We start from the raw sequence: 26,464 nt of genomic DNA, 5'->3' as shown, positions 1-26,464 counted from the left end.
CGCTGAGCCAGGCTCCAACTTCCCGCCCCCAGGAACTGTGAGTCATAAAGGTATTTTAGGTCCCCGAAGTTTTTGGTAATTTGTTACACAGCAATAGAAAACTCATACACAAAATGACTGCCTATTATTTTGAAACACCTTTATAAGATTCCTACTAGTTAACTGTGGGGAAAATGAACACTGCTAATTACATTTTTCCAGCAGTTTTATCTGCTGAATTAATGGCTCTCTGAGAACAAATCTGTGCTCTGTGAACTCGTATTTAGAAATCGCCCCTCCGTCCTCCAGGATCTCTATCAAAGCAACACAATGTGTTTGCCCCAATTTTAATCTTCATTGAAATAGATAAAAATCTGCCAGCATCCGTGTGGGTTTATGTGCGGGCTGGGCCTCTTCGCGGCTCCCGTCCGTGCACATCCTTGTCTGCAGCACAATTATAAATGCTTTTACAAGCGACTCATTGAACACAACATCCAACACTTTGGCATGATTTTCTAGATGATGTTGCACACCACAAAGACTGAGGGTGTGATGAACCCTATTCTTCAAACAATAACGGCTAATTTTACTCTAAAGCTGCAACACTTAAACATGTACACAAGTGACAACCAACAATGTTTGGGACATTTGTGAATTCCTTATTTATAAAATTAAATGCTAGACCTTGCTCTTGAGAACTGCCTTCTCACTTAAATAGAATTTCCAAAGCCCCATTGTAAGGAGAGAAGGAATCGCTTAGGAAACAAACAGAGTGCTGTGCGCGTGAATCTCATTCAGTCAGGGAGGTCCAAGCACCAGAAGAATCTCTAGCAGAAATGAGGGGAAAAAATTAAAATAATAATAATAATAATAATAAAGAAAAACAAAAACAAAATAAAACAAAAACCAGGGCAGGTCTCACCACACACACGAAGAGTCACACGAGTTGATGGTTGTGTTAACCTTCCGGTGATGGTATTTCATGATGTATGTGTGTGTCAGATCGTCACCTAAACTCACAAACCTGTTAATTGTGTCCCAATAAATCTGGGGAGAAGCCACAGAGGCGGGGGGTTCCTGATACAAGGGAGGAGACAGGAGTGGAAGAGGGACACCCACAGGAAGCTGCACCCTGCGGCGCGGGCTACCCGCGGACCTGGCGGACAATGCGCTCTCGTTACCCTCGGTGACGTCAGGGACGCGGCGACCGTTTCCCACGTCTGCCGCTCTTCCCTGCTCAGTTTCCTGCCCATGACTGACCGCTCACGGGTCTGAGTAGACTTCCTGCTCACGGTGTTTCTGACTTGTTTGGACGCAGGACGGTGACGATGCTCAGTGTTCCTCATCGGCCTTGAGAAGCCATCCCCAGCCCGAGCCGCGCGCTCGCGTAGAACAGTGGGTGTAATGTCGGGGTCATTTCGATCCGATGCGCGCGTGAATCCAACGCGACAGCTGCAGCAGCCCACGGCGCTGGGCTTGGCTGTCTCACACGCACGGTACACAGGACCTCAGTTAGACTCAGTTGTCAACCCCAGCGTTCCCGCGCCGTCAGGGCTCCGGCAAACAGAACCCGCAGAGGGTGGCCATCAGGGAGGCTGCGACGGAGGCGCCGCTTGGTAGAAACGGGCCGCCGGCTGGGGGCTCAACCTTTTGTTGCAGACAACAGCTGTGGAGGGACTTGGAGGTTTCTCTCTGTGCTATTTGAACAGATAGTTCAGGGTGGGGACAGGGGAGTGATTTTAGGAATGTGAGCAATGGAAATTAGCCAGCCTTGAGCGGTCCAGTCCCCCGGTCCCGGGACAGGAGGATCCCGGAGGAGCCGAAGGAAGGAAAAGCCCCTGACTCCGCTACAGCCCAGTGGAACCTGATCTTCTGCAAGGGACAGGGACGCAGGAGCTGGGCCGCTCCCTGGAGTCCGGGCTGTGTGCTCTGCTACTCTTGGAGCCACCACACACGACTGAAGGATGTGTTGGAAGGCACAGACCCTCCAGAGTAAGGCCTTTTTTTTTTTTTTTTTCCTTTGTAAAACTAATTGGTACAACAGGGCCATAGGGACTAGTACTCAGTGCTGTGGGGCCGGCTGCTCACTTCCCGACTGTCCCCCTCTCTTTGAAATGGCCCTTGGACCACCCGAGCTTCCTCATGGATCCCACACACCCTTCTCCTCATGCTACTTTCTGACCCTTTAGAGCAATCTTTGAAGGGGGCTTCCCCACTCTCTGGCTTCTCCTGTAAAAGTCCGAAGCAAGAAAATGAGGCTCGTCATAGCCAGGAAGGTAAGTAGCCCAGGAACACGAGCCAGCTGCCTCTCAGAACAATGACTCTGCAGGACCAGACGCTGGTTTTGTCCGTGCACCCAAAACAGATGCCTCCCATGAGAAGGCTAATAGGGTTGCACTGTAATGCCAGAATTCAAAAGCCTGATTTCAAGTAATGACTGGAGTCTGTCCATGCACCAGAATCTGTATGTCAACACAGATAAGCTGCTCTCTTTCTACTGGGGAGTCATGCTGACCCCCCAGGAATCACAAGAACGTTGCCTGGTAACAACGGAAATGGAGCAGGTCAAGGCAAGCCGAATCAGTGTGTCTCTAACACAGCATCAGGTCCTCCAGAGGACTTGGACTGTAGCATCGACTTCCCTAGGCTTCTTGGCCAGATACATCTGGGGGTGGGGGGGTCACTGCGAAGCTTCCAGTTTTAAGGTCTATCCATGAGTACCAACCACCATACACCATCCAAGCCATCCCTTCTTTATAGTTTTTTTTTTTTTTTTTGAAGATATGTATCATATTCCATCAAACTACGCCATTTCTAACGAGCACTAAATGTCCCTGCTCTGCCCCATTATGCATCATTGGAAATGCCAGCACATCGCCTTTCCGCTTCCTCAAGCCACACCTGCTGGCTGATGGCACAACCTCTCCATTTGCAGCCTCTGTAAACCTCCAAACCCGGAATCCACATCGCTGTCAGCTCACCGTCCGGCCACCCCAGACTCTCAGGCAACCTCATTCCTCAGATACCATTCGTGGCTCTGCCTTGATGCTGAGGGATCCCTCCGCCTAGTTTTTAAAAAAAAAACTTCCATAATCAGATTCCTGCAGCCAACCACGGTTCTACTTTTCTCCTTGTCACACGTCCTCCATTCCAGTCCGACCCTCCTGTTCCCTAGCTCAGGAGCTCAGAGGTCACGGTCATCGCCGCACACCCTCCCCCACACCAACCCAGCTCAGCGCCGGCAGTCCTCACTGATTAAGTGGCTGCGGACGTGACATAGTATTGATGGCGGTAAGGTTCCTCTCCTGAAGAACCTCACACTTTACTGGTGTGAAAGCAAAATATGTGCAAAGTATAAAATTGAAGACATAAAGGAAAGAGCGAGTGATTCTTCTTTGGGAAGCTGGACAGCAGGACAACATTCATATGGGAAACAGCATCTAAACTTACTCTTAAGGAAAGAAGAAAGGACGTCACGTCTAGCAGTAAGGAAAGAACATTCTGGAGGCTTCTACTGTTATTCCAGCCTTCAATGACCTCGTTTCTCTGGAAAATTCTGTTTGTGTGTGGGGCTTAAAATATAAAAATCACATATTATCATTAATATGAATCTATTATCATGGTTTATTTGAGGGAAAAGAACAAATTAATATAAAGATGAACTGTATGCAGAGCCAAATATAACAATATATTTAGGGTCCAAAATATCAGTGTGAATCAGGGCCAAGAGCTGACTCCTACAACGACACCGAAGACCTGTTCTAGTTGAGAATACAACTGTGGAGTCACAGTTCTATTGACTGGTGCACCATGAGTCCACTGTGTGATTATTCTAAGCCCTTTACTGCGAATGGGAATGCCGGCTTTGCCTACTCCACCCCAACGCCAGGCTAAATGTTCCATACAAAGGCAGAATCACTGATTAACTGGAACACGGGTCCACCCAGACGGCCCAGACATGTTTGTCTGAACTACAGTTATTTCACTACAGAGAGAACATTTTTGGAATTGTCACAGAGGGTTTGTTTGAATAACCAAGAGCGTACAATCCAGAAAGCCTGCTTCCATCCCAAATCCTCCCGTATGTCGTGTGCTAAAATGTTTCCAAAGAGAAACTGTTCTGGGAATATTCTTGTGGAGCTCTAAAATGATTCAACATATTTTTTAAAGAATTCTGAATTCAAATATAGGATTTAAAAAAAATTCAGAACTATTTTTCTGTAAAAGAAGTTGCTGAAATATTTAGAAAGCATTAAATCCACCTTTTCCTGATATCTGAAGAGATTTTCAATCACCAGAAGAAAGCAAACCCAAAATGCTTAAGTTTAGGTAAGGTGAAAACCTTATTGCCCTGAGACAGTTCTGTGGAATCTTAGTGCTTCATGGATTACAGCCGGAATAACAATGATGCAATGGAAGCTTTTTGTCTTACAAATCAGACACCTCTGTGAGCTGCAGAGGACAATAAAGTATGAACTCCCGTGGTCCCTGATCTCAGAGCTCATGGGTTATGCCTCCATGTGACATAATTATAGAGTCAGAAGACTATGCTCTGTTATGAAAACAAACAAATCTGGAATAAAAAGGAGTGTTTGGTCATGGAGGTAAGTATTTTTCAGTTGCGCCTTGCTGTAACCTACTACTCAGAAACCAGTAGCTACCTAAATACAATGTATTTATCCCAAGTTCTCCAAAGATGCCTGGCTTTTCTTCCTGGCCAGTGCTCTTACATATATAAATATCATGCAATACGCATGATACTCAACAAGGAGGGATCATCTAAAATATGCAAAATTAAGTTTATCAACTTAATTTATAGTTTAATTGAAGTTCTGGGCTTCAGTCAAAAGACCTGATTTTGGGTCCTACCTATAACTCTTCCAGATGCAAAAGCCTCAGCAAACCACACAAAGATCTGGAGACTCAGTTTCTAATTGGTGTAGAAGAGGAAAAATAGCTCTTTATCAGGACCAAGAATTATCAAGGTGGTAAAATCAGAAGGTATGCAAAAGTACACCATAAATACTAAAGGAGATATGAATATCATTTGTACCCACTTCGAAAACATTAGGATGTTTGATAAGCATATATTTACCTTCTGATCCATTCATGTGTGTAGATTAATTATGGATTGAAACATTTGAATATGAATGTTTCCTTAAGTGATGCAATTAACTAGCAAGAGGCAATTAGAAAAGTCTTTGGAAGTCAACTGAAACTCTCTTTACCTCATCTTAAGCTTTAATAATTGGCTCACAACATTTTATAACCATTCATTATTTCTGAGCTATCTTTTAGGGATGAATATCTGCTTCAGGTATTCGATCACATTGTGGGAGCTCGGGATTTTTTAAACTTAATTACTTGGTGTTTGCCCAATAATTCAATGGGAAGTTAATAATATCAGGATTATATAGGCATCAGCACTGTCAGTTCTGTATTACAAATATATTGTCCCATCTGGCAGTATGTCACAGATGTAGGACAATCTTGCGGGCAACAATCGCACCCAGGGAGCATCTGTGTTTCTGTAGGTGGAGGCAAAGAGAGAAAACACGCAGAAAAGATAATGACTCCTGTCAGACCGGTCATACGCGGAGCTGAATACCAATCCTTGCCGGTATTCTGTCTACTGAAAAACTCAGAAAGTTTGTGCTGCTAGGTAAAAATAAATGAATGAATGAATGAATGAATGAATGAATGAATGAATAAATAAATAAATAAAGGGGAAAAGTCCATATAATTAGAAAGTGTCCATAAATAGATCACAGACCACAGATTCCAACTTTCCTAAAGTCACCCAGAGAAACAGGGAAGCAGCAAGCAGCCCTGGAGCTATGCCAGCTTCCAGGGAGAAACATGGGCTCACAGCAGCCGCGCGACGTTGCGGGGAGCTGAGAATAGCACATGGAAGCAACCCCATGTGATGAGGGAAGGTGGGCGTCATACACAGAGGAGGCCCCCTTCTCACTGCACCCCGGCCACACGTTTGTACGACCCATGGACCTTCTTAACTACTTTTTGGGAAAATAAGCATCTATATATTATATATATATATATATATATATATATATATATATATATATATATATATATATATATTCCAGAATTCTGGAAACAGTAAAGGAACTCCCTCCTTGATGATCAATCCCCTTGCTTGAAATTCCAGAAAGCATGAACTTGCTTCTGGATATCTTCAGCACAACCACAAGAATACAGAGGCAAGACTTCATAAATGAAGAATTACTCCAGTTGGAAACAGAGAGAAAACAGGAAGCCAAGACTAGGATCGAGATGGGACACAAAGCAGAAGCTTCGCGTGACAGGTTTTCTGTGAGGAGCTGAGGAAGAGTCCCATCGAGCTTAGTTACATCCAGACCTTGGCTGGCATTGGGGATGAGAACGTGGACGTGCCCAGTGACAGGGAAACCCACAGGCCAATGCTTTCTTCTCTCTGGGGATGAACTGTAACTCGAGGCACGGTTTTCCGGATAAGCTAAGGCAACAGCAAAATCGCAGGAACAAGCCAAGTGTGGCTGGAACTCCTCCTCAGTTCCAATAAACCCAGAAAGTTACCAAAGAGTTTCCAGACTGGTTTCCTTCTCAAGTATCCACATTCCTCTAAGCCCCTAAGATGGGTGTAATAGCTTGGAAGTGGGGATTAGCGTCTCTTGAGTAACCGAACAGAGACCCCGAGCATACTGACGGGGAGCTCAAAGCCAGAGGAAAAAGGAGATCACAACAGTGTACATCTTACCTGAAAGTGAGCAAAAGGGTTTGTTTTATAAGACCTCTTTGAAACATGTTTCAAAGTGAAATTCTGAAAAGTAAAATTCTAATTATAAAGTGATTTTAGAATGCCAACTGCTACTAATTTATTTTGCATACCATATAATTCATATATTGCTGTGTATGGAATCTGGTAAACGGTTATTTTCACGAACATGAAAACCAGGTTTTCTCATGATGTCAGGTCTCTGTTTCTATTTTTATCTAAAGCCTTAGGGCCCATCCCCTGTAATTTTTCCCACCAAGGGGGTTTGGGGAGATTAATCTTCCTTTGAGGTACCTGGATTAGCTCTGGGTCTGGATAATTACTATCACTTCCAGCCTCCTGCTTGCTTATCTGTCAAAGAAATCAATCTCGATGATGACTAATACGCTTTCATATTGAAAAAATCCAAAATTTTATATTTTTTGTCATGGTGCTGGCATTATCAGTATGTTTAAACATCAGATTAATGCAGAATTGAACTGTCTTCTACCTTTTAAGCATTTTAGTTCATTGATCACTTCATTTTAATTAGTGATCCACACCACAGAGCTGCATGTTTTACTTTACTTGTTTGGAACTAAAAATGTTGGAACTAACAGAGATCATATTGCACTTTTCTGTTTTTGAAAGCACCGTCTCTTTCCCTCCTTTGCTTTAAACCTTCTTTGTCTTCTCCACATTCATCTCCAGACACCTTTTCTCTACAGTGATGTGTATTAATAAGGGGGCACTACAGGACGTTGCTCCAATCGGCGCCTGTGATCAGAGCCTGGATGCAGCAGCCCGTGCACCTGCTATCTTTGGCAAATATTGGAATTTTTTATGTTGAGGACATCAGTGGTGCTAAGAGCGAGCTTGGTACACAGGGTTGTTTTATATTATGACATAGAACATGTGTACTTATATGTACCCATGACAATATATGTTACACACATGCAGTTTATGTTCTATAATATATAGATGCTACTACATCATGTTGATAGATAAATAGATATAATAGTGAAGTACTGACATAGGTTAGGTGATCCAAGACTATTCCTGTTAATTACATCAAACATTCACTCTAAATCTTTCAGATACACATATACGACTCTCTCTTGTTGTGCACTACATCATAATCAGCATTTTTTAAGCCTGGGAGCTCTTAAATGTCATGATATTTTCTTTTCAGGTACAGCCATTATCTTATGAAAATATTAGTACTTCCAAGACAATGAATCTCAAACTATCACTTCTGGAAACATGTCTCAATTAAGAATTAAACAGCAATCCGAAACACAGTAGAGAGACCAGAGGAGAGGAAAAAAATCAGTATTTAAAATCTATCAGCTAAATTAAAAAAAAAAAAAAAAAAAAAGTGCTAAGGCATAGATGCATCCCGAGAAAATAAAACGAAATGCAATGCTTTGTCCTATGCTACTTACTCGTATAGGTGAGCTGGAAGCCCTGGTCCGTGTCTGACCCGTTGGTGTTGAACTCAAGCCACAGGTGGTTAGACGTGCTGTTGAGGACCAGCCCCATGAGCTCATTCTTGGTGAAGGCTCCCAGCGGCCGGGACGAACTGTCTCTTCCGTCGTACACCTGCAGAGAAGTCATCACGTTCGTATGTTAGCGATGCCAACGGGACATCCAAATCTTCAGAGACGTGACTTTGTGTGGCACTTGGGAAAGGCTGACCGTTCAGTGGAAGCTGAATGCGGGACATTGAGACACCGTCTTTTTCCTCTAAGTTTTACCTTTACCGTCCACATTAAAGAAAAAAAGAGCTCATTTGTGGTCCCTTCATTCTATCCTGATCACTTTGGGCATTCTTCCTATTTTACTTAAATTAAAGAAATGTTTATTTCTTATAAATATTATTTATATTATATATAAGAATGTTATAAATATTCTTATAATATTTCCAAGTTCCATTATTTCCCTTTGTCCCCCTCCCTCGGAATCTACTTCCCAAGCCTGAAGGGAGCTATGCTATTTTAGGGCTGACATGGTCTTTGAACTATCCTGTAAGTCACCAGACATCTCATCTCTCCCTGCGCTCTCCTACCCGAGTGTGATACACGACAAGCAGGACGTGGGGATCCAGTCACATTCTGCAGCCTTTGAGCTGGAGGCAACTTGAGTCTTGAATTAGTTGAAATAGAATCCCATCATGTCATAACGTCACAGACACACAGGGCCTTGCTCTGAAACACTCTGTACTGGACTCTACCTTCCTAGGCGGTTGTAAGCAGGCATGCTTACACAAGTATTTGGGAGGCAGTTAGACAGGCTTGCTTTAGCAGGGACGTGAGGGGTATGGGAGGGGGGCATTCTGGGCGGTGCCCCAAGTTTCCCCACGGTAGACCGCCCCGAGCGTGGATGAGCACCAGTCACGCTTCCTCAGTGGGGGCTGCGTGAGCTTAGGGTGTGGCCGTGTGTGCTTCCTGCTAAGGCCAGGATTGACCGCGTTTGCTTTCAGGAAGGATTCAGCGCTGAGGGTCCCTGAGGCCCCTAGGAAACTATCAAGACTAGAACGCATAGTGGGATAGTTAATCTGTTTGCCTCTTTGAACTACTGCAGTAGTTCATAGCAAGAAACCACACGGGTGCCGACAAGGGACTCCTGGAAGATAGCGTGCATGTGTACCACAGAGAAAACATCCCGTTTTTCTTGACTTAAAAAATTGTAACTAAATAAAGGGCACAGAAGACTCAGCAGACTCCTTTAATACCTATTCAGTCCCACTGTCTTCCTTCTCACATGCATTAATTCGCACTTGTCTTGCCTTCGCTCGCTTCTAGTCTGTGTATAACCAGAACCGCCGTCAACGGACTCACACACATACGGATCCGGAAAGAAGACAATGCGTTTGGAACAGTCAGCTCCGTAAGTTATCGCTTCATTTTTTCCCAGTTAAAGGAGCAGATGCTAGAAGAGTGGGATTGGGTGAGTTACGATCCGTCCAGCCACTGGCGCCCGCTGGGAAGAGCATCACCCGCCTGGTTTAATATGGGCATGTGTCGGACAAGGTCGGTGACACCCAGACTTTAATGAGTTTTAAACCCAGAGGAATCCGGCTCAGAAAGAAAACGTCCAGGCCTTCCCAGAAAGGTCTCATGGAACTCCACGTACCACACAATTCTCTGCAAGCCGCAGAAACCCACAGAACTGAGGAGCATTTGGGCAAGAAAACACTCCCGTGAGCTCCATCCTTGGAGTTCTGAAGCATTGTGCCTGAGTCACCTCCGCCAGCCTGGCCGGGAGCTCGGCACCGATGACAAAGGTCATGTGGACTGCAGCCAACTCCCGGCATCCTCCAAACTACAACAACCACTAACAAATTCTGTCCTGTTTGTTGACATCACCGGCAATGAGCCGGCGCAAACGTCAGGAAGGCAGAGTCACCCGCTACACCAAGCTTCCTTTTCTCCGCGCCCTCACGGTGGAATCTGGATTCAAGTTTTGCTTCGATCACACAGGTCAACCCAGATAGTACTGGAAGTCAGAAGGCTTGGTTTTTAATTGCAATTAAATTAGGAATAAGCCATTAGAGTTCCACATACTGCCTGTCACTTACACGTCCTGGTCTACATGCCCCCCCGAATCAAAGCTTTCCTCTTAGGTATTAGAAAAATGCTCTTTGGGCCATATGTTAATACAGGACTGCAACTATTTACATCACAAATGCTTCTCAGGCTTTGGCATTTAATCAATGCCATAAGCTCTGAGCAGACTAGCCCAGTTAGCAGATACTCACGAATTAGGAGACCTCATGGTGAGACCTGAAGCCCCAAGGCTGGAGGTATTGGGGAGCCCTTGCCAGTGTGACCGTGGCCATACCCCAAATACCCCAAGTTCACTTCACTTCCCATTACATAGTCCTTCATGACATTTTCATTCAAGCTTTATTTCCTTTCCATGATTTTTCTTTCCATATGAAGCATGAAAACAGCATGTTTTTGTGCATGAAAATATGTCTATAAGATTTTGGTCTTTCTTATCGGATCAGACTGTATATGAGGAAGCAGTGTGAACAGTGTTCAAAGCTAAAAAATAAGATAATCCCACTTGAAGTGTTTTCAACACTGAGATATTTATTCTCGTATTCAATAAAATATATGCTCGCAAGACACTTCGGTATTTCAGATGATTGATGTTTTCTATGCAATTAAGTGGGATAAGCCAGGTTTCTTTCTTTTTGTTATAACCAGCAGCTTTAAACCACAGATATCACGGATGAACATCCCTGCCTCCCACGGCAGTTCTATCTACCAACGTGCAGTATCTCCGAGTCATTCACCTGCACCAACTGCACTTAACAGTTCCCTGAAAGTTTTCTCTAAAGGCTACTGACTTCTAAATTTAAGGTTATCAAAGGACCAGAAAATGGTTACTTATGAAACAAGTTTGTGTTTTTATTTTTTAGGTCAGTGAGAACGTACTAGTTTCCTGCCTGAAGATCACTGCTTCATTACAGAGCTTCACAAAGTCAGCGCGAGCTTGGGAGGACGGCTACGACAGAAGGACGACGGGAATGAAGCCACTCTGCTCAGCGACCACACGGAACTGGTCAAGCTGGGCTTAGGAGGGAGGAAGCCCCCACCAGGCTTTAAGTACCTCTTGAGCTTGCGTGCAACAGCTCACGCAGTCCGGTGCAGTCCTGGAGGGTCCCTCTTGAACCGTGTTGGAAATGGGTGACGAACGGGGGTTACTGATGTTTCCTTTGGGGACTCTTTGAATCTGTTCCTACTGCCTGCAGCTTGAGCTGCACGGACTCCCCTGACCCTGAGAGATGTCGGCATGTGAGTCCATGCAGAGGTCAACCTAAGTGGAAAACCCAAGAATTTCACAAAGGGAGGACAAGGGACAAGTGTCTCTCTCTCTCTCAGCACAACTCAGCTGTGTGCCCTGGGCCAGTCGCTTGTTCCTCACTGGACCGAGGAAGGAGATAGATCGGGCAGTATCTGGCATTCGTCGGATGCCCGTCTTGGTGCGTGCTTGCTCTCCAAATGTCTCCTCCCTGGCCCCAGACCCTGAAAGGGCCTCAGTTTTCTTGAAGTTATAGGAGAGGTGGGGACTATTGCTAGAAGCTTTAGGAGCTATGGGGGCTTTCCAGTTAAAGCTGGGATTTCATAGATCAAAGCTAGACCTGAATGTCCCCAGAATTCACTTCTCCTGCCTTTTTTCCTGAAGTCCATCTACAGTGTGGGAGGTGTGCTGGGTGCTGCTGCCCAGAGTGTCTTCTGGAGGCTCTGGTACTTGTATCCTGTTATGTACAGAACCTTTGCTTCTGGTCCCATTCCAAGCACAGCCCTGAGTCCTGTAAACACAGCACAGACTCATCCACTAACATTGTGTCTCATCCTGGTGTGGCTTCTCTGTGTGAGCACTGCTTTGTGCTCTAGGCATGCTGGCTGAACTTGCTTTCACAATCACATCACTTTGGATGCCATGAGCACATTTAAAAATCAAAGATGACTACAGACAATGTAGCTTTCAATAATTACACCCATGGGCTCGGCACAGTCCCAGAAACATCTACAACAGTATACTATTTAAACCTCATAAACATTCTCTGAAGATAGGTATCGTCATATGTCTTACACACAAGGAAGCTAAACCACAAACATCAAATTCTGTGCCCAAGATACGCAGCTCACAAATGTTCGATCCAGGATTCCAGACTAAGATGGATCAGAGCCCGGGCTGCAGACCCTGAGGAGCACCTTCACAGACCAACCGGGTAAATAAGCTGGAAACATGGTGTATCTCGGTATGTTAACATGTATACATCTTTATGTGTACGGATGGACACTTATTTTAATCGGTTCCTTGAGAAGAGATGGAGTCCCATTCAAGAGATTTTTTACCTTTAGAATGTCTCCTTCAAACAGTTGGAAGCTCCGCGCCCGGAGGTGAATCCCCTTGCCGGCTTCCGTCTCTATTTTATAGATACACTCGTGGTTATTATCATAATTTGATGGGAAATTTGGAGACAGCAATGTTCCTTCATTTCCTTTGACACTTGCTCCACATTCAGCTAAAATAAATAGGACATTAGAAAAGAAAGAATTGAAAAGTGGAATTACTGATTTTAATAGAGAACAGTTCTACAATCATGACAGCCCTCTCCTGTCTCAACGTAAGTTTCTCATTCATACATTGTTCTTTAGATTTGTGACTTTTTTTTAACTGTTTACCAACTAGAGAGAAAATATCCTCCACGCGTCCATTTCCAAGATTTCTTGTTTCTTTTCACAGAACACCTCTTGCCCCACGGAAGCAGCCTGCAATCCCACAGAGAGATCTAGAATAAAGTCACTGCCCAAGCTCACTGGCTGTGTCACAGGGCAGTCACAATCTGCCCTCCCCACGTCTCATTTCTACCTCGTGAAATATCCCCAACCAATTCCCGTGTGGTGGCTCCGTGGTACGAAGGTAATGTCCTGACTTTCATATTTTGTGGCATCAACCTATACTCATGGAAAGGCGACCTATGACAGAGAAAACCACTCCTATGTCACAGCCCTGAGCCTGTCTGCATTATGTCCCAGAACAAAAGACCATTCGTTGGAGGTACATGTTAGCTTCTTCTCCCCTTCTCCCGAGGAAAGCAGAAGGTCATTCACTTCTAGATTCAAACTTGCGTAGAATAGCTTAAATCCAGGTAAAAAAAATAAAAATAAACATAGCTCTCCGCTGTCAACTCAGAGAAAATCACTTAAGCTCCCAGCTCACCTTGAAAGTGAACAGTTTAGCTGAAAGTGTTGAGCTTTAAAGCCAATCAGTCCAAAATGATCATAAAATAACAGAGATTCCATGCACGTGTGTGTGTGTGTGTGTGTGTGAGAGAGAGAGAGATAAAAGAGCTCCACAGGATTCAGCACCAAATAATTTATCGGCCATACTGTGTGCCAAGTGCAGTGATTTTTTTAAAAATTTATTTTTTCAGTGTTCCAAAATGCATTGTTTAAGCACCACACCCAGTGCTCCAAGTGCAGTGATTTTTTAAAAAATCAACAGCGTAAGTATGAGTGGGAAGAATAATGGTCACGTGGGAAAGTGAAGCTACGCAGTGGGGTGGGGAGGGGGAGGGCTCGCGGTGTCCGTTTTGTGTGGTGTCCTGTAAGTCGGCTGGGCGTCGTGTGTGTACCCATTTTCATAATTGTGATTTTCTCTGACGTCTCTGTCCTCCTCCAACAATTAATACAACCAGCCACACCTCTAGCATGATCCCCTAGCCTGCGTGCCGGAAGAAACTTAAGATTTCAGATCAGCTCCTGTGGATCTGTGCACTCGGGTCTCATACAGGCCCCCGCAGAAGGGTAGGGAGAAAGTCCAGGAGGAAAAGACACAAGAGCTCCAGCTCACCTCCCCCTTATGGCTCCCTAACTGAAGACACAAGGTGGGCTTTGTTGCACAGTGGAGGAGAATGGGGACCCAACACAATGGAAGTGGGGTTTCACAATATTTTTTAAAACTATAGACATATTTGTACTATTATATTGATATATAATTATGTATATATTTAATTATAATAATCTTTTAAAAATTTTTTAAGAAAAGAAAAAAAGATGGGGAGAGAGCATGTGGTGTATCATTCCTGCAGGATATGAAAACAGGTGTTCAGTCTCAGGACTGTGCCTTGGTGGTCTCTGAATGATGGGAAGTCGTATTTTTTTCTTTTCTTTTTTTTTTTTTTTTTTTTCCCTTAAAGTAGGGTCCATGCCCAGCACAGTCCACAATGCAGGGCTTGAGCTCAGGACCCAGACATCAAGACCTGAGTTCAGATCAAAGTCAGATACTCAACTGACTGAGCCACCCAGGCATCCCAAAAACATGTGGGGTTTATACATTAAATTCAACAAGCATTTTGGGTGTGTAATTTCCCTGGGAAATAGTAATAATACATGGGCCTGGTTGTATATTTTTTGTCTTTTTTAATTTCTAAAAGTAATAAGATTTTTTTAACATAGAATTCAAAATAAACAGAAAGAACATGAAAACATCAAAGTAGAGTATCCTTCCTTGGCTGCTCTAGTTGGGGGGGTCAAACTTGGTAAATGTATCAGACTTATAAGGAATTTAAAAAAGAAGCTCAATTTAATTCTGATAACTGGAATATAAAACCTAGTCACACATATCAAGAATTGTTATTTAAAATTGAATTTGACAGTGATCAATAAAATGAGCTCAAAAATCAAACGTAAGTCCTTCTATCCATTACTTTATAAGTTTGGGGGCAAAAAGTCTTTCAGTGGAAGACGGGAAAATACTGATAGAGCGGCAAATAGATTATTTTTAGCGTAAGGGAAACATCTGAAGAAGCACTTTTTCTGGCTCTGATAACCAGTTGGGTTTACTCGGGTTCAGCATGCATTCGCACGCATCAAGTCCATTAGCTCCGTGTGCATTGCACGTCCTCTGCCAACACAGGCAGTCCCGGAGTCAAACCTCGCTGGGGGTGGGCTGGAGGTGAACGGGATAATGAGGGTCCTGGCCCCCACTCCGGTCACCATCTGGTCATCAGGAGAGCCGTGGTCTTCCTTCTTGGCTGAATGAGGTCAGGAAGACGGAGGGAGGGTTGGAACACACAAGGGGCAATTAACTGAACACAGTGGGAAGTCTTGAACCCAAGTGTGGAATGAGAGCTTTGCCACTGTCAGGTGACCGTGGAGATATGTAAGCACAGTCGTGACTTGTCTTCGGGGGCATTCCGGGAGGAAAGCAAAGCCCAGGAGAACCGACTGGCTGGGTTTCACCCACCCCTGAAGGCAGGGCTGCGCTGCTGTCTCTGACTACCGGCTCTCTCTGGGGCTCTGCATTTGTGGGGAGGGTTTCTTCTCTTGTGCTCACTACGGCTGGAAACCCTTTCTCTGGTCTCACATGACTCTGCTTCTGCTCCTGTCTTCCCCTCCACAGATCTGCCACACGGAATTGGACAGACTCGGCAGAAGTACCCTTTTTCAAAGGTGACACTCTATCATGACAAGGCTGATGTGTGAATTCTAATCCCTGTAGTGTGTGTCACACACTTTTTGTAAAGTTCTTCATCTATAGGGACCCATGAAATCCTCATGGTAACCTTGTCTAACAGGTTCATAAAACTGCGTTATATAGGTGAGGAAACTGAAACAGAATGGTTTGAAAACCAGGGGCTTTTCCCAAGGTCACACAACTAGTGCAGATCAATTATTGATTTGATATAAACTCTCTGTACTTAGGAATAGAATCGTGCCCTTTTCTTATCCTAATTAATGATGAAACACTTCATGGTTAATTATTCATAGTATTATTAATTATAGCCACAGTGACACGTAGATGGCATGGATTTGCCGTAGATGGCAGTACATCTGTGGGGACTTTTATTTGGAGCAACAGGTGATCAATTAAGCAGAGGTATTTGTTTTCACATTAGCATTTAAGACATTAACCACACAGGTACTTGTTTCACATAATAAGGGAGGAATAGAAAGGGCATTTTGGCATTTGAGACATGAGAAGGGAAAAAAAAAACTATTAAATCTAAAGATATAATTTTGTAATTTTACATATCTTTTATAGTAGGCTCCATACCCAGCATGGAGCCCAATGTAAGGCTTGAACTAAGGACCCTGAAATCAAGACCTGATCTGTGATCTAGAGTCAGACGCCTAACCGACTGAGCCACCCAGGAGCCCCGCTTGCATATCCTTTTATTAGGATTTGGATGCTGGGATGTTGTTTTAAGGCAGATATATAAGTGGTGCAAATTAAGTGCACTCTGTGCGGATAACAGATGGGAGGAATTACTTGGCCGTTGTGACTGGTGACCCTTCACAGACAAACGAGGTTGTTGAAAGACGGCACGGAAGCCGACACCCACCGCACTCCTGCATGTCACTTCTTCCTCCCCCTGAAAAATAACATCCCCCTAGTTTCAGAGCATCTGTTTCTCTGCCCAAGACAGGAGGAAAATTTCTAAGCAAACATCCAACAATAATTCCTTTATTTTATATACATCTGTAACTGAATCAAAAGCAACATGGCCAGAGACAGACTTTCATTTTTCTAGAGGAGTTTGGTGTAGCACCTAAAGACAATCTTTCAAGTGAATTTTTCTCTGAGGGTATGAAATTGCCAGTACAATATACAAACAAATAGATTTTAAAAATCTATTTCAGGGCAGTGTTTCATTTTATATATTTATGTACGATGAACTATTTTCATATATACTTGTATTGTTTTACATTCTTCAAAGACTTTCAAACAGACTGTCATATAATCATATTTTTTTTCCTCTTTAAATCATGACTTTTACCTTTTCAAGTTTAAACAATTGTGTGTTTTGGTTGGCACTATTGCAGTGAACACGTGTGGTTGTTGCTGCTGTTTTCTGATTTTTATGTCAAGACCAATAAGAAAATGACATCTTAAAGGTGGAATGTGATTTGCCTTTTTATTTTGAGAGCCTTGGTTCATTACTCAATTATTTGGTGTTGTAACAGGGTTGGCAACAGCAAAGGTCTAGTGGGAGATGTGGGTGGGGACATGGCGCTAGGACACATGGACAGTCTGGGTGTGAGACAGACAGGCTGTTTATGGGGTTCATGGACATGAATGAGGTAGGGGTTCATCTAAGACAACTGTGGGCACTCTGGCTGCAAACAGACGTGGCCAGATCCCCGGGACTGGGTTGGCTTCACAGAACCAAGGTCAGAGGCTCCAAACAGTGCAGAGCATGTGGGTGTCCTGAGGAAGGGCACTTTGCAGAAGAAGAAAGAGCCTAAGAGAAAGCAATGAGACTTAAAGACTCTAGAAGAAAACAGAAAGGAGGTAGTGTTGTGAAGGTGGCCTTTAACGCAAATTCTAGATTTCCTGATCCAGACGGACACCCTGGAAAATCAAAGTAAGTAATGGCAGAGCAAATAAAATGTCATGGCTCTCTCCCCACTAAGCCGTGGGACGCTATCCCATAGGAAATAATTAAAGAAAATAAGACACTAACTGTAAAAAGCCAGAGGTCAGAATATTACAAAATTTAAATCATTAGAATTTCAAAAATATGTGAACTTGGTTGAAAGAATCTATTGTTAATCTCCATTACTGGACCAATTAAATGTATCAATTTTAAGTTCTTTCAATAATCCATTTAAAATTACTTTAAGATGAATAGATATCATTTTCCTTCAGATGAATCATTGGTTCTTTTTATTAAGCACCTACTGAAAATATAATTAAAATCGGATTGCCATTTAGACTTTCGTAATGGAAATGAACTAATTAAAAATAAATTAACATAATAGAAAGAAGCCAATTGATTTTCCATAAATTCTGTGAAAAGTATCTACCTGTGAGGCCAACCTTATTCAGCTCAGGCTACCCCAACCCAACACCCCAGCCAGGGCTTGAATGAGGGGCATGCACTCCTCACAGCTCTGGAAGCTGGAAGGCCACTGCCCACATCAGAGTCTGTGCTCCTTAGGCACATAAGAAGCTTGGGGATTCAAGTCTCTTTGCCCGACTTGCCCTTAAGTAGTAGAGAGGAAGCCCAGTGTCTCCCATGACACAGGGAGGGGACTTTCTTAACAAAGTGGCTGGATGTGAAGGTGTTTGGTGGTGGTCATTCAAGTTTTGTGGAAATTGCAGTGGGGGTCTTTGAGAACATTTTGAAATTGTAGGTTGATTATTTTACATTAATTAACACATGTATATATGCTTTGAGAGAATTGTTTGAAGAGCACAGACACTGAAAGGAGCTTGACTATGAAAGGGAGGCAGAAAACCTACTTCCTTTCTATTCGAACCAACAATATTTTGGTTCTTAAATAAGAACAAATCAGTAAATGGAATTATACATATAAATACACACACACATATATATGTATATATGACTATGTATATGAAGTCTTACTGTTTATAGAGTCTGCAAACATGAACTCTATTACATATATACATATTTTTTTTAAATTTGCAATCTTATTTTTACAAAGAATATATGAGTTGCATATAATGCTGATCCAAATTTTAATCTATTTATTGTCCTACAAACCTTTATTTCCTTAATTTAATTCTATTATTGAGTCAACTTTTAAGACTCAACAGAGATTAGTTTCAGTTTTTAATTTTGTTTCAAAGTTTTAAACTAAGAATTAAAGAAATAAATGGAAACAACAGACTGGTTGGCATAGGAATATAATATTTAGATAGAATTGGTCAAAAGATTTAGAGTTAAATTTAGTTTATCAAAATACAGGCAAGCTATTTTGTTCTACTATGCTCTTTGAAGTATTTGTAATCCATTATACAATTTAGGCTAACGCTGTCAATTTTTCCCCATTTTACATTACATCCAAGGACACTTGGTCTAAAAAAGAGAATTAATGCAGATGTTCCACAATAGGATAACTCTTGCTTTCATTGATTTTTTTTTTAATTCTCTGAGCAGATATTATTTGGTAATTGATCAGATGAAGAAATAAAAGCTTATCACACTCTGCCTGAGAAAATTTTGTGTTCAAAACTGTTCACAGATGCAACATTAGATTAGGGAATTCTAGTAGATACCCATTTGAATCATGTCTGCTCTCCTCTGCCTAGGTTTTTGTTTTTGTTTTTGTTTTTTCCCCAACAAGATGTCACAAAATATCACAAATATCATAAAATATGTGCTTTTCCTCATTCTCCAACACCTATGGATGATGGTCCCTAAATATCCTAAGATAACCAAAACTGTCCTGGTTAGTGATTGGTCAGAAACAGGCACGTGACTCTATTTGGGTCAGAGGCAATCCAGAAGCCATTCTGGGAAAGCCATTCTGCGAAAGCTGTTTCACTGGACAGCGTGATGTTGGTATTACAGCACTATATGCTGATGTAAGAGCCTGGTCTGAGGAAGCCCCCTGGGGAGAGCAGGCTGCTGCCCAGTGCTTCCCCAGGGGCATGTGGAGCCTGAGGAGAAAGCCAGCACCCAGGTTGAGAGATAACAGGAGAGATAACACAGATAACAAGGCTTCAGTCACAAAGTCAAGTCCTTGATCAAACCTCCCCTGATGCTGTCCCAATTTATGATTATTTAGTCATATTGCCAGTAAACCTTCATTTTTACTTAGACCAATTGAGTACCTTTTTCTTTAACTTGTAAGAAAAAAAAAGACATATATTGAGTGATATCCACATAATGTAATATAAAAGGGGCACAAGAAAGGGCTTGCACAGTTTGTTATTCATGTGGAGTGCAGAATAATGTTATTTCCAGTATCCTAAATAAATAATTAGGTGGAAATAGCCCTAAAATGAATAAATACAAACAAAAAGATCATTTCTCTTGAATTTTGAGTGAGCTGATGAAGAGAAAAATAGTTTTTAATTTAGGTGTTCATTAGAAATTCTACTTCAGATGAGATGCTTATTAGGGAAAAACAAAATTGCATGCTCGTCATTCAGCAGACATTCTTCCCATGTCACCTGTGATCTCTGGAATGGATTTGTAACTTTTGGCTATGATCGACCACTCTTATTTCTGTGATTTTAAAAGAAGAAACACAGGCATAGAATCAAAATGTTGAGATCAAGAGAGAAGGTTTGGAGGGAAGGAATCTTTAGCGTTGACAAGCATCCATGAAACAAGGCACAGAGCTGGATTTGGGGGATCAGGCAGCCCCCACTGTAAAGTTCAGCCTAATGGAAGACAGAAACGTGTAGGAACGTTAATGGAGTCCTGCTGTTATTAGGGAAGCCCCCCTTCAGCCAGAAGGTGACGAGGGAGAGACAGCTCACAGCACATGTAAGATGAGTTCAAACAGCGAGGAAGAGGCAGCCTGACAGGAAAGTGGGGTGCTCTGGGCAGTGAGGGAGCCGCACGGACGGAGACACAGAGGGACAGAGAGCTATGGTGACCATGAGCCTGGGCAGACTTCCCATGCTCCGGCCTCAGGACCAGACTGGATTGTGCAGGGAACCAGGGAGTCTCCGTGATGAGTAATGAGCCTTGTGCGGCCACCACAGAATTGCAGCGGTGCCAGTTCTGAGTATTACAAGGAGCTAATTGGTAGGTTCTCCCTAGGGAGAAGATGGTGGGGCTTGGATTTGGATGGATCCCTCTGGAGCTTGGCAGAATGTTCCCAGGGCTGGAGCAGACAGAATAGGCAGGGAACCCTGACTCGAGAACCAAGTGGGACACAGACTCCTCCAAACCAACAACTAATCACACGTGGAGACTGAGAGGAAAGAAGAAATATGGACCAGTCCTAGTTACCTCGTGGGTCCGCCAGGGTGTTGCGGCCATAAGGAACATGTTTATTTCTAGGAACTTTGTAGCCAGATAGGCTGGAAGGAAATTCAGGAAACACTGGGAAAAATACAAGAGCCTAAATATGGGAGGGGCATAGCCAGGCCCGCGTGTGTTGTCCCCGTGCAGGGCAGTGGGGAAAAGCCTGCTTTCGGATCTGGAGCTCCTTGCCGTGGCAAAGGTCCTAGACCCTTTGCCTCTTAGAGTCCTCATTGGTACAATGGGAGGGACAGCTACAGTGCCTACCTCATCAGTTCCAGGGGATTAAATGAGTCAGTATGTGTGAAGAGCGCAGAGCAGTGTGGCATCCAGAATTAGGCTCAACGGATATCAACTGTTTATCCTTATTTTATATTTTGGACAATGTAAAAACTCCAGTAACAAGAGTGACAGTGTACAGATGATGAATCTATATAAAACAGAGAAACCGGGAACAGAATATGATAATCAGTAAACTACTGAATGTTACGTGTGTGGAATGAAGCCTTGATTTCATTGGGTCAGGAGTTTCCTGCAGATCTTAAACTGTCTGGTTCAATAATTGTAGTTTTGGGAAACATGGATTCTAGGCAACTCTAGGAATTCCTAGGATCATGTACAAAGTATCTCTTTTTCTTGAGAACCTGTTCAAAAATGATATCCAAATCCCAATTAAAAATCATAACCGTAAAAAGGTGAGAACCACTATTTTAGGAGAAAGCAAGATGACAGACGTTGACAGACATGCGCCCTGGTGAGAGAGGAAGATGATTTGATTCATGGTCACCTGTATAAGTTTTTTGTAAAGGAAGTCCTAACTGTGGGACTATCATTAAAACACGAAAAGATGATATTACCAGTTAAATTAATAATATCCCTAAACCATGCTGGTAATTGAAGAGATTCTTTGCCATGGGGGAAAAAAATGGGTTTCACTAAGTTACAATTCAGTAGTTGTATGAAATCTTGTCTGTATGACTTGGCCACCTGCATCTATTGTATGAACCGGAGGCCTAGAGGGGGATGCATCACGGACCCCCATGACTCAGAAGCCTCATAGCTAAAGTGGGCTGCGGCGACATCTCCACATGGCATTAGGCTGTTTTCTGTAACTTGGAAGAACAGACTGTCAACCCTTCACAAGCAGCAACATGGCCGAGGGGCAGGTGTCGACATTGTCTTGGGGGATAAGCAGACCCTAGACAAGCAGGAGGCATCCCGTGTTTAGCGAGGCCTGTCCGCACAGCTCCGCTCTGCTCCGTGCCTTATGCTAGCTCATTCCCAGACTAGCAGGAAGGAGAGCCCCACCGAGCCGCCTCCCGAACCCACTGTGTTAGCACAGCACCTCGTTTCAAAATACAGACTAAAGACGCCTGTTTCTGGAACGCTCCTGAATTCTTCAAGAACGCACTGCAGAGGCCAACTCAGCCCTGAGACTTCTACAATGTCCACATGGCAACAGCAAGCCACGGTCACCCAACCAGAGAGCTGAACGGAACAGTGAGAACAACACAACTAGTCTTTGAAACTGTCACCGTCATCATCCCGAGAGACACTCCTGCTCTTAAGTGACAGAACTGCAACGATTCTGTGAACGCAGCCTGGCTTCCCGCTTTTACCTTTCCTTTTGTTCCAGATTATTTTTGGCTACATGTCCACTTCTCCTTCATAAACATGCTTGGCACAAGCTCTAGACTCACCCTTCTCGAGGCGGAAGACTAGAGAGCCGACTGTGTCTCCAGGGGAGTACAGTCCAGAGGGGCTCCGGTCCCCAGGGCAGCCGGCCGCCCGCCGCTGCCCGGCACGCCTGCCCCCGCCCGCCCTCCTTGGCGACCCGGCCCTGCGCCCGGACTCCGGCTCGTGCCACCCCCACTGGATGAATGAAATGAAAGCGTGTGACCACCTACCCACACACCTTGGCAGAGGCGCACTCCACACACGGCGGCCCCCACCCAGGCACGTAAGCTTGCTTGCACCTTCTAAGCGATACCCTGGGAAGCAGGAAAAGGTCAGAGAGTCCCCGACTCCGAAGTGAAAACCGATTCTCCGGCTGAAGGCAGGGACGCCAGGATCATCGCAAGGCTCCAAGTCATACTCTGAGACATGAAGAGACAGATTCCGTTTGTGGGAAATTGGGTAAATACTCACAAAGTATTTAGCAAGAATTAAAAAATGGCTGTTATTAAATGGGTACATAAATACATTTCTTCAAACTCCTCCAAAACTGATACATGTTTCTCTTCGTACTGGGCGCCATCTCATGATGAGGGATATTCCACTCTGATAAAACCTTCTACAGAAGACAGAAGTAAGCCAGACCAGCAGGTGAAAAACAGACATAAAACCACACTGATTTTAGGCAAACATCTGAAATGTCCCCAGAAGGGGAAACTCTTCATTTGCATGATAAACTTGCTGCCTATTTGGACACTTAAAGAAATAAATTCCATTGTACTGGTGTCGCTGACAATTGTTGGCGGCCAGTGTCAAGGCCAAATCCTTGCAAATGAAATCACGCTTCAGCGCATCGGAACAGCAAGTTCGCCTCCGCACTGGCTGTGCCCTCCCTGGTGTGTCTTTCTTTTCAGACTGAGCCGGCCTGCGACGCAGCCTGGATAGGGGGTCCCCTCTGCAGGCTTTACAGATCCTTCTTCCACTGGATGTGTGCGAATGAATCATTCCACATGTTCCCGACGGTCACCCCATTATTTTTTATCATTAAAAAAAAATGTTTTTAAGATTTTCTTAAATATATCTTAAATCTTTTTCTTAAATCTCCAGCAGGGAGCCCAACACGGGCCTCGAACTCAGGACCCTGAAATCAAGACCAGAGCTGAGATGGAGAGGTGGGTGCTTAAAGAACTCAGCCACCCAGGTGCCCCAATGTTTTAAAATATTTCAAAAAGCTTCGAAGACCCAGAGAAGTGTGTTTTATCTTGCCTGTTGTCTGTTTGTTTAGGGAGCTTGTGCAAGAAGTCAGCTCTAGACTTGAATTCTGACCTTCAGGAATCCAAAGACTTATTGTCCGCTCTGTGCTGGGAGCAATGGATTTAAGAAACAGATGGTGGGAACAACACTGACTCCTGAGAAACATCTAGGGAAGGGATTCACAGACTTGCATCGAGGCCACTTCCTTTCTTTTAAAGTGTTCTGTGTAACTTCAGTCTGGATCTTGATGAAAGTGAGAACACAGGCAACGACATTCTCACTGTGGCCCTAATCGAGATCCACCAGGAAAGACTATCTAGACGCATTAGGCCTTAGTGTTAGGAAGATGTAAGTCTTTGTTGCATAGAGCAGGCAATTTCATGATTACCCTTGATTATGGCAAATTTCCAAGAAGTCAAGTCATCTGAGCTCGTCCCAAGAGTTCCACTAATGCAGTGAAATGCCAGGAAAAATCAACAAAGTCAGATAAAGATGCATGGCAATTGGTCGTAATTAGAGGGAGTATAGAAGAGTCCAGAGCATCTTAAAATCTCTGAGAAGTCTTTTTCTTTAAGACCGCACTTCAATGTCTATGTCGCTAACGATCATGCAACACAGAGAAGTGATTATTAGCTTCCTACTGTGTGTACGTCACAGGAAATACACCTGCCGCTGGTGGAAAGGTGGAAAGCACAGAAAGTCTTTGCTGAAGCATTTCAGCGTTAGAACAGGAGAGCAGATAAAAACTCCTCTATTGGGACAAAGCATCTTGTAAGTGGCTTCAGAGGTCATTAAGGAATTGAAGGGACCTTCAAAGTAGAAGAAATCACTGGTGATTATGGGACTCAGGTACTACCTTACAATAACAGCATCAGCTCCGGGCTGTGAGGAGTGAAGCTGAAAAAAGGCTCTCCTTTTCAAAGCATCATACGCAGAAATGCAAATTTAGGTCACAGCTTACGGCCGTCAGAATCCTAGAACAGGAGCCCCCTTTGTGACGGTGAGGGCTCTATCTGTTTGTGCAGGGCCCTGACCACCGTCCGGTCACTGAACACGGCTCATGTGATTAAGTGCATCTCATTCATCGCTGACCGTTTTTTAAGTGTGCGTCGTTTCTCCTTGTCCATAAAAGCACAGTGATGCCACTCACGGCACCATTCATGTTGAGCGATGTGGACTGGGCAGTGTTTGAGACAACAGAAACCCTGCACAGATATGATGAAGTATCATAGTTAAACATGGTACATCGTTTTGGAAGACGGCTGTCTGCGTGCACGACTGCACACAGCGAAGGAAAAGCTCGTTCTCAGCAGTGTGTGCTCACCCTTCTTTGGCTTTTTTCACTCTCGAGGTGGTTCTCCAGACAAGCACTGGCAGCCACTGGAGGGCAGGAGCCAACATCATCAGGTGCCAGCTCCCCCTCAGACTCTCCCAGTGAGGACAGTTCGCTCAGAGATTTTGATAGAATTGATGAGGAGTCGTGGCTGAGGAGGGTTTTTAAGGAGAACTTAGTGATATTGACAGTTTTGCAGGCATGAGAATTTGCGGAGTGTCATTTCGTGGCCTCTGGGTAGGTGACCTCCCATACTTCTTCCAGGAGGTTCAGCCTCCTCTGCCACCAGCTAAGGCTTACCACTGCTCAGACACAGCACACGCATGGACGTGCACACACACGCTCCCACAAAAGGTTCCCTCCTCGCCTGAGAAGAGACACCACCGACAAGAACAACGTACCTGAAAATGTGATGTTGAAGCCCTCGTAGGAAATGGAAAAGTCTGATATGAACCGAAGCTGGGCGGTGAAGTTTCCAAACAAACCTGCCTTAATAGTGTGCGGCAGGACGGAGCCCGTGAGTCTGGCCACGGGCTCGGAGAAACTGCCATCCTCCGTGATCAGTAAGTAGTCGTGCGAGCTCTCGAGGTGGAAGGTGTGAAACATCATCTGAACACCTGCGAAGCGTGGGCGGGGGAGAGGGCAAGAGAGAGCCGGAGAGGGAAGGGGGGAGGGAGACAGATCAGTATACAGTTGAGGGAAAATACTTTATTCTGGGCTTAGAGACACCAGACTCTTGAATCAAGGTACCATCTTAATATGCAAACTCAAAGGAAAATGCAGGAAATGGGTAGAATGTATTTAGAAATACAAGAAGGGGATAAGTAGCCACAATAACGAAGAAGTGTATGTAAGTACAGGCACAGTTACAGATCCGGCAGTAGGACAGTAGGGACAGAGAAGGACACAGATCCTGAGTCCGACACAGACGCCCAAGTACAGCACGCTGGGGCGTTTACGGTGCAACGCATGGGGGACAGGTCACCTGGAAAGCATTTATCCTAGAGGAATAAAGGACCAGATAATTTTGCCGTTTATATTTAACAAGTATCCTTTATGAAATCTTAGGTTGGATGTCTAGCCTATAAACTTCTACAACTAGGGGAAGAATTCTTTGAGATCACAGTCTTATGTTCCTCTTACACACATGTGCTCATATTAGCCACACCAACTAAGTATTGTGGATTCCTACACTACTGATAATAAAATTAACTACAAA

At 44.0% G+C, this 26,464-nt stretch overlaps 1 protein-coding gene across 2 annotated transcripts in view; it reads right to left on the bottom strand.

The window, feature by feature from the left end:
- The window catches only part of CSMD1 (CUB and Sushi multiple domains 1), a 1,947,613-nt gene that overhangs the window by 318,639 nt on the left and 1,602,510 nt on the right, over positions 1–26,464 (bottom strand). For both annotated transcript variants that reach the window (XM_059156007.1, XM_059156008.1), the window contains exons 20-23: positions 25,647–25,862; positions 22,892–23,080; positions 12,607–12,776; positions 8,179–8,335 (exon numbers count right to left, since the gene is read on the bottom strand). In XM_059156007.1, the coding sequence (XP_059011990.1) occupies positions 8,179–8,335; positions 12,607–12,776; positions 22,892–23,080; positions 25,647–25,862 (732 nt within the window). The remainder of the gene's footprint in view (positions 1–8,178; positions 8,336–12,606; positions 12,777–22,891; positions 23,081–25,646; positions 25,863–26,464) is intronic.

The sequence above is a fragment of the Mustela lutreola genome, chromosome 18, assembly GCF_030435805.1.
Source record: "Mustela lutreola isolate mMusLut2 chromosome 18, mMusLut2.pri, whole genome shotgun sequence".
Classification (NCBI taxonomy): Eukaryota; Metazoa; Chordata; class Mammalia; order Carnivora; family Mustelidae; genus Mustela; species Mustela lutreola.
Note: the sequence above shows the minus strand (reverse complement) of the source record. Positions and strands in the feature narration are given on the sequence as shown.